The sequence below is a fragment of the Callorhinus ursinus genome, unplaced genomic scaffold, assembly GCF_003265705.2.
Source record: "Callorhinus ursinus isolate GAN/ISIS: 27379988/994484 unplaced genomic scaffold, GSC_fseal_2.0 scaffold1, whole genome shotgun sequence".
In the NCBI taxonomy this organism is placed as follows: domain Eukaryota; kingdom Metazoa; phylum Chordata; class Mammalia; order Carnivora; family Otariidae; genus Callorhinus; species Callorhinus ursinus.
The window spans coordinates 34072136-34085631 of record NW_027397063.1 but is presented as its reverse complement, the minus strand read 5'-3'; the positions used below and the strand labels follow the sequence as shown (position 1 = coordinate 34085631).

Here is a 13496-nt window from a genome sequence, read left to right as displayed (position 1 = left end):
TATTCATTGGCTTATAATTATATACTGCCTTCTACCGTGACTCAGTTCTTCATATTTGGGTCTTACCTTTGCAGCAACATTGAAAATTTGTTGACAATAAAGGTAACTTCATATTTCTCTGTACTCTCTGCAACACAATATAATTCACACAACTGAAAATTACAACAAATTTTCTGTTTAAACCACTTGATACAGGAGGGATATGAAAGAGAACCCATACCTTCCTAACTCTACATCCTTTCAATCATTTTTGTCTCATCTGTTATCTTAAGGGGTTCAAGATGATAACAGTAAGAAAAATAGTTGTTTTTTTTTTATAGAAACAGGGTATTAAGTACAAATAGTATATAATCAAAATTACCTTTAAAAATTTCTTAGGAAAGTGCTTTGTGGGAAATCTACCAGTTTATCTTCCAATCTTAAAAAAATGTTGTTTCTTCCATTTACCCCGATTAAATAATTAAGGGCTGTGCTATATAATTAATTTGTATACATAAGTAGTGTAATCATACTCAGAATGGCAAGATGCTTATTAGTAACAGAGGCATGCAGCGAGAGAACATCAACCACAAGTTTCTCATACTTACTAGTGCACAAACTCACTGAATGTGGAATGGTGAAATGAAATGTGATTCTCTCCCTCTTTACTGTTTCCCAAAACTTAAATGCTCGTTTAGAGGGAATCTGAAATTATATCTTGTGTTATGCAGAATGCTAAGATGACCCCTAAGACTCCCCCACCCCATGACCCTCACCCTTGTATAATCCTCTCCTCCTGCATGTGAGCCAGACCTATGAATATGATGAACTATCACTCCCAAATCTGAGTTGGTGATCAGTTGACTACGAGTTCATCAAAAGGGAGATGACCTTAGGCAGGCCTGATCTAATCACATGAGTACTCAAAGTGACTGAGAGCCTTTTCTGAAGGAAGAAACTGAGAGGATTAAGAGATTTGTAGAGTGAGCAGGCCTATGGAGAGGGCCATGTGACAAGGACCTGCCAGTGGCTTCTAGTTGCTGAGAGTGGTTCTAGCCAACAGTATCAAAATTGGACCAACAAATTGAGAGAGCTTGGAAACAGATCTCTCCCTAGTCTCATCTCTAGATGAGGGCATACTTGGCTTACATCTTGATTTTAGCCTTTTTGAAATCATAAACAGAGGGCCCAGTTAAAATGTCCTGGACTGCTGACCCATGAAAACTATAAAGTAATAAATTTTAAACTGGTAAGTTTGTGGTAATTTGTGACACAGCAAAAGAAAACCTAATACGTCAGCTTCCTATATATCAAACACCATGCTTAGTACTTTAAATATCTTTTCATTATCTTTACCGTAGATTAAAGGGATCTGAAGTTTAAAGAGGCATATAATCTGCCCACGTTTGAATAACTAGGAAGCAACAGAGACAAGATTTTATATCCAGATTTGCCAAAAAGCCCATGTTCTTAACCACCACTGATAGGAAAACTGGGCGTTCTAAATTGGCCTTACTGCCTCAGCTAACACTCTGAATATCAAACTCTCTGTGCTTTCATCAAACTCTGTGTGGCTTTTTACTTCATACTGAGAACTTCCTTACTTTATTGACATTGAAAAGAACCAGTTAGATCAATTTATTTCATTAAACATTTATGAAATACCTACTGTAGCAAAGCACTGAATAAAGTGCTGGGGGAATTCAAAGACTGATAAGACAGACCCTGACCCTCAAGTTTCTTGCATACTAGTGGGAAGACAACCTTGTACATACATATCACAAAGGAGTGAGTAAGGAGGAGGGTGGGGGGCAACCCAGCCTTGAGATTCCAAGAGAAAACATTCATCTATTAACTCACTTGATAAAGGGATAGTTACGGGATAAGATGCAGAGGCACATTTATATGCTCACCTCAGATAAGATTTTGTATTTATGGGAGTTTGCTGGCTCCGTAAGATTGGGAAATAAATAACAAATAACTAACTGTATGTTTGCTTGGAAACTTTAAATGATACCAATAATAACGTCATGTATTGTCTGTCCTCTTACTACAAGCTAAGCAATGCCCAAAGTACTTGCAAGTATTATCTCATTCAGCTCTCACAAAAACCTATAAAATAGAAATTATTATTGTTATTCTAAATTTATTGATGAAGAAAGATAAGATACAAAGAGATTAACACATTCTACAACAGGACCATTTTATCTGAAGAGGAGGAGAAAAGCCATGTAGAAAATGAGGTAGGTGAAAGGAGACAGAGATATTTGCTGCAATTGATCACAGAACTCAGCTCTGTTTCTCAGCGACCAAGGCAAAATGGGAAATAACCTAATTTACACTGTCTTCCTAAACTGAAAACATTCACTGAAATCTAAGAAAAGTTCATAATTAGGGACCTTACATGGGAAAATTTTGAATACCATGGTATACTATGTCTCATATAAGATTTTTTTAAAGTGTTGTGAAACTAACTTTTAAACCAAGAACAAAATAGTCTATCGAACTTCCTTGAAGGCATGTAGAAGTGAATTAATATAGTACTGTTATGTACCTTTTTACTTAACTTGACATAGTTGGAATGGCTGGTTAGCAGTCTTTTCAAACCACAGATCACAAACCATTCATGGGTCATTAAATCAACCAAGTGAGTCACAGGCAGTTTTTAAAAAAATTATACAGACATATGGGGTGCCTGGGTGGCTCAGTCGGTTGAGTATCTGACTCTTGATTTTGGCTCAGGTCATAGTCTCAGGGTCCTGAGATCAAGCCCCATGTCAGGCTCCTTCCTCAGTGGGGAGTTTGCTGGAGATTCTCCTCTCCCTCTGTCCAGCCCTCCTGCTCTCTCTCTCTTTCTCAAATAAATAAAAATAAAATAAAATAAAAATTATATATATATAGGGGAGGGGGGTAAATCTCAAGTTCAAAAATAAATACAAGCATATCTGGGAGATATTCTGGGTTTGGTCCAAGACCACTGAAATCAAAAAGAATAGCACAATAAAGAGTCAAATGAATGTTTTGGTTTCCCAGGGCATATAAAAGTTATCTTTACACTCTACCGTAGTCAATTAAGTGTGCAATAGTATTATATTTTTTAAAAAACAATGTATATGTGATATATATATATATATATATACACACACACACATAATGGAGTATTATTTAGCTATAAAAAGAAGAATGAAATCTTGCCCTCTGCGAAGACATGAATGGAGCTAAGCAAAATAAGTCAGAGAAAAACAAATACCACATGATTTCACTCATATGTGGAATTTAAGAAACAAATGGACAAAGGGGGAAAAAAAGAGAGAGAGAGGCAAACCAAGAAACAGACTCTTAACTATAGAGAACAAACTGATGGTTCCCAGAGGGGAGGGGGGTGGGGGATGGGGTAAATAGGTGATGGGGATTAAAGAGTACACTTAGCATGATGAGCACTGGATGGGGGACAAATTATATGACCACCCTTTGCCATAAGCAAGGAAAAATGTCCCTGGCCTGGAAATATTTGTAGGGATGAACTGTGTACCAGAGATATTCTATCCTTTTACTCAAATTATGATTTCTACATGGTTCTCTTTCTCCTGGTAAACCCTCTGAGATATACTTGTCAGAGGAAACTCCATGTTTTCCTATTCAGAAGTGTAATAAAGACTAGAGAAGTATTTCTCAGACCAAAGTTCACTGAAGCTATTTTAAATTAAAAAAAAAAAAAATACAGGGGCACCTGGGTGGCTCAGTCGGTTAAGGGTCTGATTCTTGATTTCAGCTCAGGTTATGATCTCAGGGTCATGAGATCAAGCCCTCTGTGGGGTTCTGAGCTCAGCCGGTAGTCTGCTGGAGATTCTCTCTCTCCCTCTGCCCCTCCTCCCACTCACTCACACATGTTCTCTCTCTAAAATAAATCTTTAAAAAGTAGAATGGTTTTCCCACAAAGAGGACATGTGAACACATGGTGAGAAAGTAGCCACCTGGGGCGCCTGGGTGGCTCAGCCAGTTAAGCATCTGCGTTTGACTCAGGTCATGATCCCAGGGTCCTGGGATCGAGCCCTACACGTTGGGGAGCCTGCTTCTCCCTCTCCTTCTATCTTTGTCTCTCTCTCTCTCAAATAAACAAATAAAAAATCTTAAAAAAAAAAAAAAAGTAGCCACCTGCAAGCCTAGAAAAGAGTCCTCAGAAAGAAACCTACCTTGGGGCACCTGGCTCGCTCCAGCAGTAGAGCGTGTGACTCTTGATATCGGGGTTGTGAGTTTGAGTCCCACTTTGGGTTTAGAGATTACTTAAACATAAAATCTTTTTAAAAAAAGAAAAAGAATGTAGGCATACTCTGCATTATCTGAATGGTCACAATAAGATTCTAGTGCTTAAGGTGCTTCTGTTATCAAGTTAAAATTAAGCAGTACTGTTTTAACATTTGTGACATAACTTAAGAATCCTAAAGGTGTTCTTAATATATAAATTCTGTATTCATGAAAAGTTGGAGACAAAACGGCATCATAGAACACACAAAAATGATGTATTTTGGGCGCCTGGGTGGCTCAGTTGGTTAAGCGACTGCCTTTGGCTCAGGTCATGATCCTGGAGTCCCGGGATCGAGTCCCACATCGGGCTCCCTGCTCAGCAGGGAGTCTGCTTCTCCCTCTGACCCTCTTCCCTCTCATGCTCTCTATCTCTCATTCTCTCTCTCTCTCAAATAAATAAATAAATAAATAAATCTTAAAAAAAAATGATGTGTTTTTCTTTAGCACAAATAGAGAAAATTGGTGGAAGAATTGAGAAATTAACTGATAGCCAAGATAGGCTGAACTCCAAAGCCCTACACCTTAACAGTTAATACCACACTCAGATCTCAAGTGGCGATACAGTTTCAACAGAACAGTGTCATCTGCGATGTTAATTAATGCTATTTGTTTCAACTCTATTTTTCAATTTTTAAAATCTTTATAGGGTTTGTGGATTTTAGAGTTGTGTAAAACAATATGTATACAGAATTTTATACACTGTTGTTTTTTTAAAGGTTTTATTTATTTATTTGAGAGAGAGCACAAGTGGGAGTAGGGGCAGAGGGAGATGGAGAAGCAGATACCACCCCCCCCGGGCACTGAGCAGGGAGCCCAATGTGGGGCTCGATCCTAAAACCCTGGGATCATGACCTGAGCTGAAGGCAGATGCTTAACCAACTGAGCCACCCAGGCGCCCCTATATACTGTTCAACTTTAAAATAAATAAGAAAACACTGGAGCCTCAGAAAATATTTTTGCTCTTTAAAAAGGGGGCTCTCATATTACGAAAATTTGAGATACATGAGTGAAAAACATCATGCTTTGGTTTTCTAAGAAAAAGAAATAGAAACAACCAGGCTTTCTGGCATCTTGGCTTTACAGAAATGCCAGTTTAGCAAAACGAATGTAACTGCCAAGAATATGAACTAACATGGGCAGTTGTCCTCTTCAACCAGGCTCTCCAGCCTGCTTCTCCCTTGTCGATGCTTTGCCTACTCAGGTCTCAACTCTTTTATTTATCAACTCCTCTTAGACTATTTTGGTTTACTACCATCTATTTTTGCTCTTGACTTTAGTACACACTATCACCCTTTAACTCAGTCTCAATTTCAGGTCAGAGAACTTTATAAAAAGAGAAGAAACTGGACCAAATAAGATAAAAAGTATGTAAATACTTAGAACAATGCCTGCAATATTGTAATGGCTTAAAACATATTCACTTCCCTTAGAGATAATCTATTTTACTTTAAAAATTAGGCAACCAAGATTTAGAAAGTTACAGACCTATTTAATGTTACAGATAAAGTTAAAGGCAGAAGTAGTTCCAAATCATATTAAAAAAAAAAAAAAACTCTGGAGTAACTGGTAAGTTTACAGAGAATAAGATTTTTCTATAGTTTCTGCAAGTGCCACTTTAATAATCTATTTTTTGGCTGTCCTTGATGTGCTGAAGTGCAATTTCTTTTTCTATTTTAAGACATTCTCATCTGCTGTTCTGTCCTTGGATATTCCTTGTAGGTTTGAAGTATCCTCTAGAAGACAATTATGGATTTATCCATTGGCATTCCAACCTTCTTATTGAGCCTATTTCATTTTAAAATTTTCCCACACTGTATGCATGCCTAAGCAGGTTCATATATAGTGGATTCTCTATTTAATTTACATCTCAGTCCAATGCACAAGCTTTTGAAAATGATTTGACTATTCTTTCAATTCACTATGGAAAAAGCAAGTATTGCAGCCTAAAATATGCCTTTATTGTTTTCAGATAAGAGTACAAGAACAAGAAGACCATATTCTTAAAAATCTAGATCACTTAAAAAAAAAAAAACAACACATCAAGTTCTCTAGTAGAACTCTAGCTAATTATAGAGTGGAGACACTGGCAAGTTATTTAAAGGCTATCCCAAACAATGAGCTGGGACACTTCATACATTATGGTATTGGGTTTCCTCAACATGAATATTCAAATTTTGATGAAGTTAACAAGGATGTAATTGTGTGTGTGTGTGTCTGTGTGTGTGTGTTAAAGAGAGTGAGAATGAGAGAGAGAGAGATACAGATCTCAAAACAAGAGGACCTAGCATGAAATACTAAGGGCTCAGATTTCATCCTATAGGCAATAGGGAATCATTTAAGAATTTTTTTTTTAAGATTTATATATTTATTTGAGAAAGAGAGAGAGAGCATGAGCAGGAGGGGCAGAAGGAGAGCAAGAATCCTAAGCAGACTCCGCGCTAAGCGCAGAGCCGGACTTGGGGCTCAATCTCATGACCCTGAGATCACGACTTGAGCTGAAACCAGAGTCGGAAGCTTAACTGATTGCACCATCCAGGCACACTCCCCTCCTTTTTTTAAAGATCATTGAAGAATTTTAAGCAGGGTAATAGGATGGGATTTTATTGTAGGAACAGAACTTCAGCAGCAATAAAGTGTGGATTGTGAAGTGTGAGGCAGGAGGTAGGAAGATGAATTGGAAAGAAAATTCAATAGGTAGATGCAGGAACTCCTGGGCTGATCCAGAGTTGCAACTTTAAATGTCAGATGCCATAGAATCCAAAAGTATGAGGAGATAAAAGCACTGTCAGAAAAAAGTTTTAAGGCATCAACCATAGGATTTAGGATAGATAGGAAAGGAGACCATGAGAGGAATGGATAGTCTCAGAGGGAAAAAGGTTTAAAAACTACAGGTGTCAAGGAGATTGGACTGCAGTTTTAATGAGAATGAGAGAGTAAGAAAGCTGAAAGGATAGAAGATACGAAGATTAAAGTTTCCTAGGTCGAGAAATTCTAGATCTGTGCTGTCCAATATGGTAGCCAATAGCCACAGGTGGCTACTTATATTTAAATTAATTAAAATATAAATTATATTCCTCTGTCACACTAGCCACATATCAAGTGCTCAGTAGCCATGCATGGCCACCATATTGTCCATATTGCACAGGGCAGCTAAAACATTGCCATCATGTAGAAAGCTCCATTGGAGAGCGTGCCTCTAGCTAACGCCAAGTTCTAGGAAATGCCCAAGAATATAAGATCCTGAAGACAATGAAGACAAAAGCCATTGAGAGAGAGGCAGTACAAGAATCAGAAAGGTAGGATATTGGATGGGCTTTCCATAAAGGTGTTGAATCCAGCCTTTTCCAGGAGTTCCAATGGAGAAAATATATGAGGTAGACACTAAAGTCCTCAGTGAATGCAGAGGGTGTGAGGAGACAGATGAACACATAAACTGATGTGCTTCCTGGCAATGTATCCTACAACCCTTTAGGCCTACTGTAGTGTCCTTTGCTTGCAAGCATGCTTGACTGACTCAATCTAGATCCTACCCCAGAGTGATATTCCAGATCCCACTTAAACCACTTCTAAACCAGTCTCCTGGTTCATAATCACCTCTTGTGAAACTCCATCAACTTGTTTCTGCCAACTCAATACTGTGGGGTGAGAAAGGAACCAGTTAACTCCGAATGGTCAGGTTAAGTAGGTAGTTGAAAATAACGTGTCTATGTGCACAGCTATAGCTTCATATAGAATATTTAATAGACATTATCTGTGGCAGAATATATGACAAAAACAATCTTTTTTAAATTGAAGAACACAGGTAGTTTGTGTATGTCTGCTGTTTATTAAACACATTTCTTAATAATTTAGTACTTAAAGTTTTTTTTTTTTATAATCAAGTCAAGAAGGATATCTGTAGAAATGTGGTATAGCTAGTTGGCTATTCATGACTGTATCATATAGAACAATTTCCCATAGCATTAGAGCTAATTGCCACCACCATGTCCCCTTTTCCTTTTTCTTAAAAGTTACAGTTATGAACTACAAGCCCACACTAATCCATCCCTACTAACAACAGTTCATGAGTCAGCACTGGTTCCTTGGTCTTCTCATTTCTCCATCCCTCACCCCAGTGATTAATGTATTGCCAGGAGAAAAAGGTTTACTGTTTTGGAAAGGTTGTTAATACCTTGTTTGGATGAGTAGATGAATAATCTTTCTCTCTATAACTTAGTCATTATAAGCTAGAATAAGCTCAGTCCCCTTTTCTATCACCAGGGCTAATCCCTCTTAACTTTGTCCATTCTTGTTAATACCTGCAATTGTACTTTTGTTTGCTTTTAAGAACTAGGAAGAAACTGGGTCCTGCTTCTTATTTTTCAATAGACTATATGTTTTTAGTCTCTGTTGATTCTGCTGGGTTGTACAGTTATTTGTGTGTAATAGGCTCTTCCATAGCAATATGCAGCAGAAAATCCGTTTTGACAAGGCATAGCAGCTTAAATGAGTCATGACACATGCCATCAAATAGCTTCCAGTGAGGCAAAAAGTCCTTTTTCTAAGGTAGCATATGCTTTCACCCAGTTTCAACATGACTATATGATCTCACATGACTATGGAAATTACTTTCTTCATTTGTGAAAAATTACAGAAAGGTATGGAGTTAATATTTGATTGCGCTAATTAAATTTCAAAGAGGGATATGCTTTACCAGGCTTTCTTCCTCCTTAGAGTTAGTGAAACCTATTTTTTAAAATCTGAGCATTGAATTACAGGTCAATTTTTTGTTTTTTTTTTATGCTATTGTTTAATCATTCCCTAATAAGAATCCCAGATCAATTCTTGTTAAATTTTATTTTAAATGTCACACAATAAGTAATATTAATAGAGAGTATTCTGTTAAGATAGTATTTCTGATTCTCTCCCATTGACTTTGCAGCCTGAAGCCATTCCAAATACTGACATTACTTTTAATGTTTTCAGGACAGATGCTGGTTAGGGCTTTCAGCACAAGTAGTAGGTTATCAGCAGACATTAGTTAATTTGTGAACCTTCATCTGAATATCCTTCAGATACCCATGGGATCTGGGTGATATTATAACTTCAATGTCAGCCTGAAGAGTAACATTAGTAATGGGTACCATCCTTACTTACTCCCCAGTGCAGCAATAAGGCAAGGAAAGGGAGATTGTAAACCACTGATTTGAACCATATAAATGGGTTGTGCTGTTATATTTGTCCCCAAAGTCAAATATACCTAACACACAGTACAAGTAGTCCCATTCAACTGCATCAAAGGACTTTTTGCATCTAATAAAACTGTTGCTATTGGTTCCAATTTTCTCTTTGTATTCCAGACGAGTTGCATCAGCCTATGCAGATCATCTGATGCTTATCTTCCAGGTATAAAGCCTTCTTGGATGAGGGCCTATTTCATTTGTGATTACTTCCTTTAGTCATGTAGCAAGTGTTCTGGTATCTATTATTTTACACCTACTCACATTGTATAAAAGGATATTTTTCACAATACTGCTAAGGGAGTAACATGCAATCTTGCATATGAGGTTATATGGATACATATAATAGGATGAAGTTCTATAGGCCACCTTGATTTCAAATCACAGATAATATCAAATGCTTTAAAAATTCAGCATGAGCCATTTAAATGCGTTACATTTATTCATAGTCTATTTCTGAAACTAGTGGCTATTCAGTGTGCTGAAGGCAGAGAGAAGTTAATGTGTTGGTAAGCAAACTAAATTTTTATAAAGCTATTTTGAAAGTAACTCAATGCCACAGAAAGTAGTATCAATTACTCCTTGCTTTTCAATTGACATTGCAAGGCTGCTCCAAATTTCTATTCTTCAGTTTAGCATCTGCAAAGAAAAGAAAGGCACAGAGCACCTCCATGGGAGATTTCTGAGTATTGCAATCACAAGAAGTAGTTCAGAACACACCCTGAAATACTGCAGTTTTTCCCCTCAAATATCAACCCTTTGATGCTCCGTGACTAAAGAATTGCATATAAGTGAGAACCTGAGTGATGGAGAATAGGGGAGGGCCAGCTGGTAATCTTGGGGGTTCCTGTAATCTCTATCTTGTGAGACAGTAGTATAGGGAGAAGGGCCTGGCCTTTGGCCCCACTCTTTACCTGCCGTGTGGCCTTGGAGAGCTACAAACAGCACTGAGCTAGGCTTTCTCACTCACAAAAGGTGGTCAGAATACTCACGCAAGTTGTTTTAAAGATCAGAAAAGATAACATATATATAAAGAAATTAATCAAATATTTAGTGCTCCATAAAGGCCAGCTGTTTCATTATAATTAATACTAATAATAAAGTAAGCTATACATGTATCTACATTTGCATTTTTCAGTAATCATAGGAAGGTCAAATCCAATGGCACACTGAGTATTCAGATTAGGCTTCATGGCAGCATGTTGGAAAAATAATGACATTCAACAAAGTACACTGAAAATTTACTTTGTGATTAACCTACACAGAATAAATGCACTTTAACCTACAGTATCTGAAGACAAGGTTTGTTTGTTTTTTTTTTTCAAGATTTTATTTATTTATTTGAGAGAGAGAGATAAAGATAGGGAAAAGAGAGCATGAGCGGGGAGGAGAGGGAGAAGCAGGCTCCCACTGAGCAGGGGCCCGACGTGGGGCTTGATCCCAGGACCCTGGGATCATGACCTGGGTTGAAGGCAGTTGCTTAACCATCTGAGTTATTACCCAGGCGCCCTGTGAAGACAAGGTTTTATTTATTTTTTTATTTTTTTAAAGATTTTATTTATTTATTTGAGACAGAGAGAGCACAAGCAGAGAGAAGGATCAGAGGGAGCGGGAGAAGCAGACTCCCCACCAAGCAGGGAGCCCGATGTGGGGCTCAATCCCAGGACCCTGGGATCATGACCAGAGCCGAAGGCAGACACCCAACCAACTGAACCACCCAGACGCCCTGAAGACAAGGTTTAAATTGAAAAAAAACAAACCAACAAATAAAAACTTAAATAAGAAAATAAATAAATATATTTTCCATTATCTTTAATTTTCTGTATTAATCCGGTATATTTCATTGAGTCCAAGAGATCCAGTTTTTTCTTTCCCAGCTATAAGAAACTGGTTATAGGGCGCCTGGGTGGCTCAGTTGGTTAAGCAACTGCCTTCGGCTCAGGTCATGATCCTGGAGTCCCGGGATCGAGTCCCGCATCGGGCTCCCTGCTCAGCAGGGAGTCTGCTTCTCCCTCTGACCCTCCTCCCTCTCGTGCTCTCTCTCTCATTCTCTCTCTGTCAAATAAATAAATAAAATCTTAAAATAAAATCTTTAAAAAAAAAAAGAAACTGGTTATATATGCTTGTTGAAAAAAAAAACAGTTCAAGAGAAAAGAGTCTCTGGTTTAAATATGCAGAATATAGTAAACAAATTCAAAAGGATTCAGCTTCAGCAGAATTTCCTATTTCTATAGTCAGTTTATTTTTCTTAAAGTTAATTTCCAAATAGATTATCATCTTTTGAAGTATGTTGCATAATTTTTCTTCATAGTTGGAAAAGTACCTTTGGACTCTAAGTGAAGCAACTTCTAGAGAAAACACATGATCCAAACCTGAAGCTAAAACCCTAAGTACATGTACAGTAATGTACACAATATTCCCAGGATATATGTAAACAGGGAGAGCCACATAGTAAATGGTATTGGGTTTTGGTAATAGTATAATCCACTCTCAATAGGCATCTCCCTCTTGTGCATTAATACGTGACATCATACTCTCATATAACATTTCATAATGGAGTGAAATAAAAAGCTCCTCCAGATTGCAACTGTAAGATAATCAGATTCTGTAGTGCTCATTATGACTGCAATTATGTAACAAAACTCTCCAAATATAGTTCAGTTATTGCAGTTATTAATCATTCTGGTTTTGTTTCAAGTACTTGCTTTATAGCCTGCTGGATAGACTCCATTATTCTCAAGCTGAATGTCGAAAGTCAAACCGTGCATGTGAATCTGCTGTTCTAACAGCATTTCAACATAATTTACCCTTTCAATTTGTATTTGTGAATACAAAAAAAAAAAAAAAAAAGGAGAAATAAAGCTGGTGTCAATAGAGTCACCGACCTTTGCAGTAAACAGAAGATAGTCCTTAGTGGAAAACAACGTGGCAAATAAGAAACCTATTTTCTAGAACTAGAAATAGTGCCGCCTAAGAAGTTAGTCTCAGAATACTAATCAGTTCTTATGGAAAAAGGTGGGGGGTGGGACTCTAAAAGAATCTGTATATTTGATAAGGAAAAAAATTATAAAAGGGCCAGCCAAATGTGCATTTTTAGAGGTTCAAAACACCAACATCAAGGATAGAATGTATTCCTAAACATATTATGCATAAAACCATATATTCTGATTAATTTAACTACAAAATGCCAACTAAAAGACAGCAGATTTATTATACAGAACAAACACCACCTGCAACACCTGAAACCAGTGCTATAGATATATTTCTAGGAAAAAAATACACCTGGAAAATTCTCAAGTCTAGATTCTGAGATGCCAAGTATTAAGTAAAATAGGATTCCAAACACACCCAAGGAAAATGACTCCATAATTATTTAAATGTTAACACCTAGACAGCCCAGGAAAATAAATATAATAATACATTGACGTGGCTTACAAAATGCGTATCACCAATTTCACGTAGTCCATGATTTCTTCAATTTGGCTACATACATTGGGCCCCAGGCTTTGCCCTTGTCTGGAATTACCAAAAGTCCACATTCCTGGCCAGTGGGAGCAAATGTGAAGTCTTGGGAGCAAGTCCTTGCCATTTCCTTAATGTCCACAGGCATGATGTTCGTATAGGAATTTAAAATTTCACTGATGACATCTTGATTTTCTGCCTTGGAAAGTGTGCATGTAGAGTACACAAGTAACCCTCCAGGGCGTAAGGCCTTAATTGCAGACCTGTGTGTAATCAGGAAAATGGAGAAGTTTGGTTAGATGCCGGAAAAGGAAACTATGAGGTCAGAGGGCAAGGAAGCTTATACTTGAAACTAACTTACTGTGACTTAGGCTGCAATAACTCTGGATGTTTTCTAGCCTTATAACTATTTCTTTCTAATGTGTCCCTCGATAACTCAAAAAAATGATAATCAGATCAATCAACATGGGAAAAACAGAGAATATGTTTGGTTCTTTGTTTTGTTTTTTAAGGATAGGAGGATGGGGTAGA

At 37.5% G+C, this 13496-nt stretch overlaps 1 protein-coding gene across 3 annotated transcripts in view; it reads right to left on the bottom strand.

Annotated features, from left to right (window-relative positions):
• Positions 1-11227: 11227 nt before the first annotated feature.
• NSUN3 (NOP2/Sun RNA methyltransferase 3) overlaps positions 11228-13496 on the bottom strand; it is a 56597-nt gene continuing 54328 nt past the window's right edge. For all 3 annotated transcript variants that reach the window (XM_025873125.2, XM_025873119.2, XM_073892296.1), the window contains one exon: positions 11228-13228. In XM_025873125.2, coding sequence (XP_025728910.1) covers positions 12958-13228 — 271 coding nt within the window. In that variant the 3' untranslated portion in view covers positions 11228-12957. The remainder of the gene's footprint in view (positions 13229-13496) is intronic.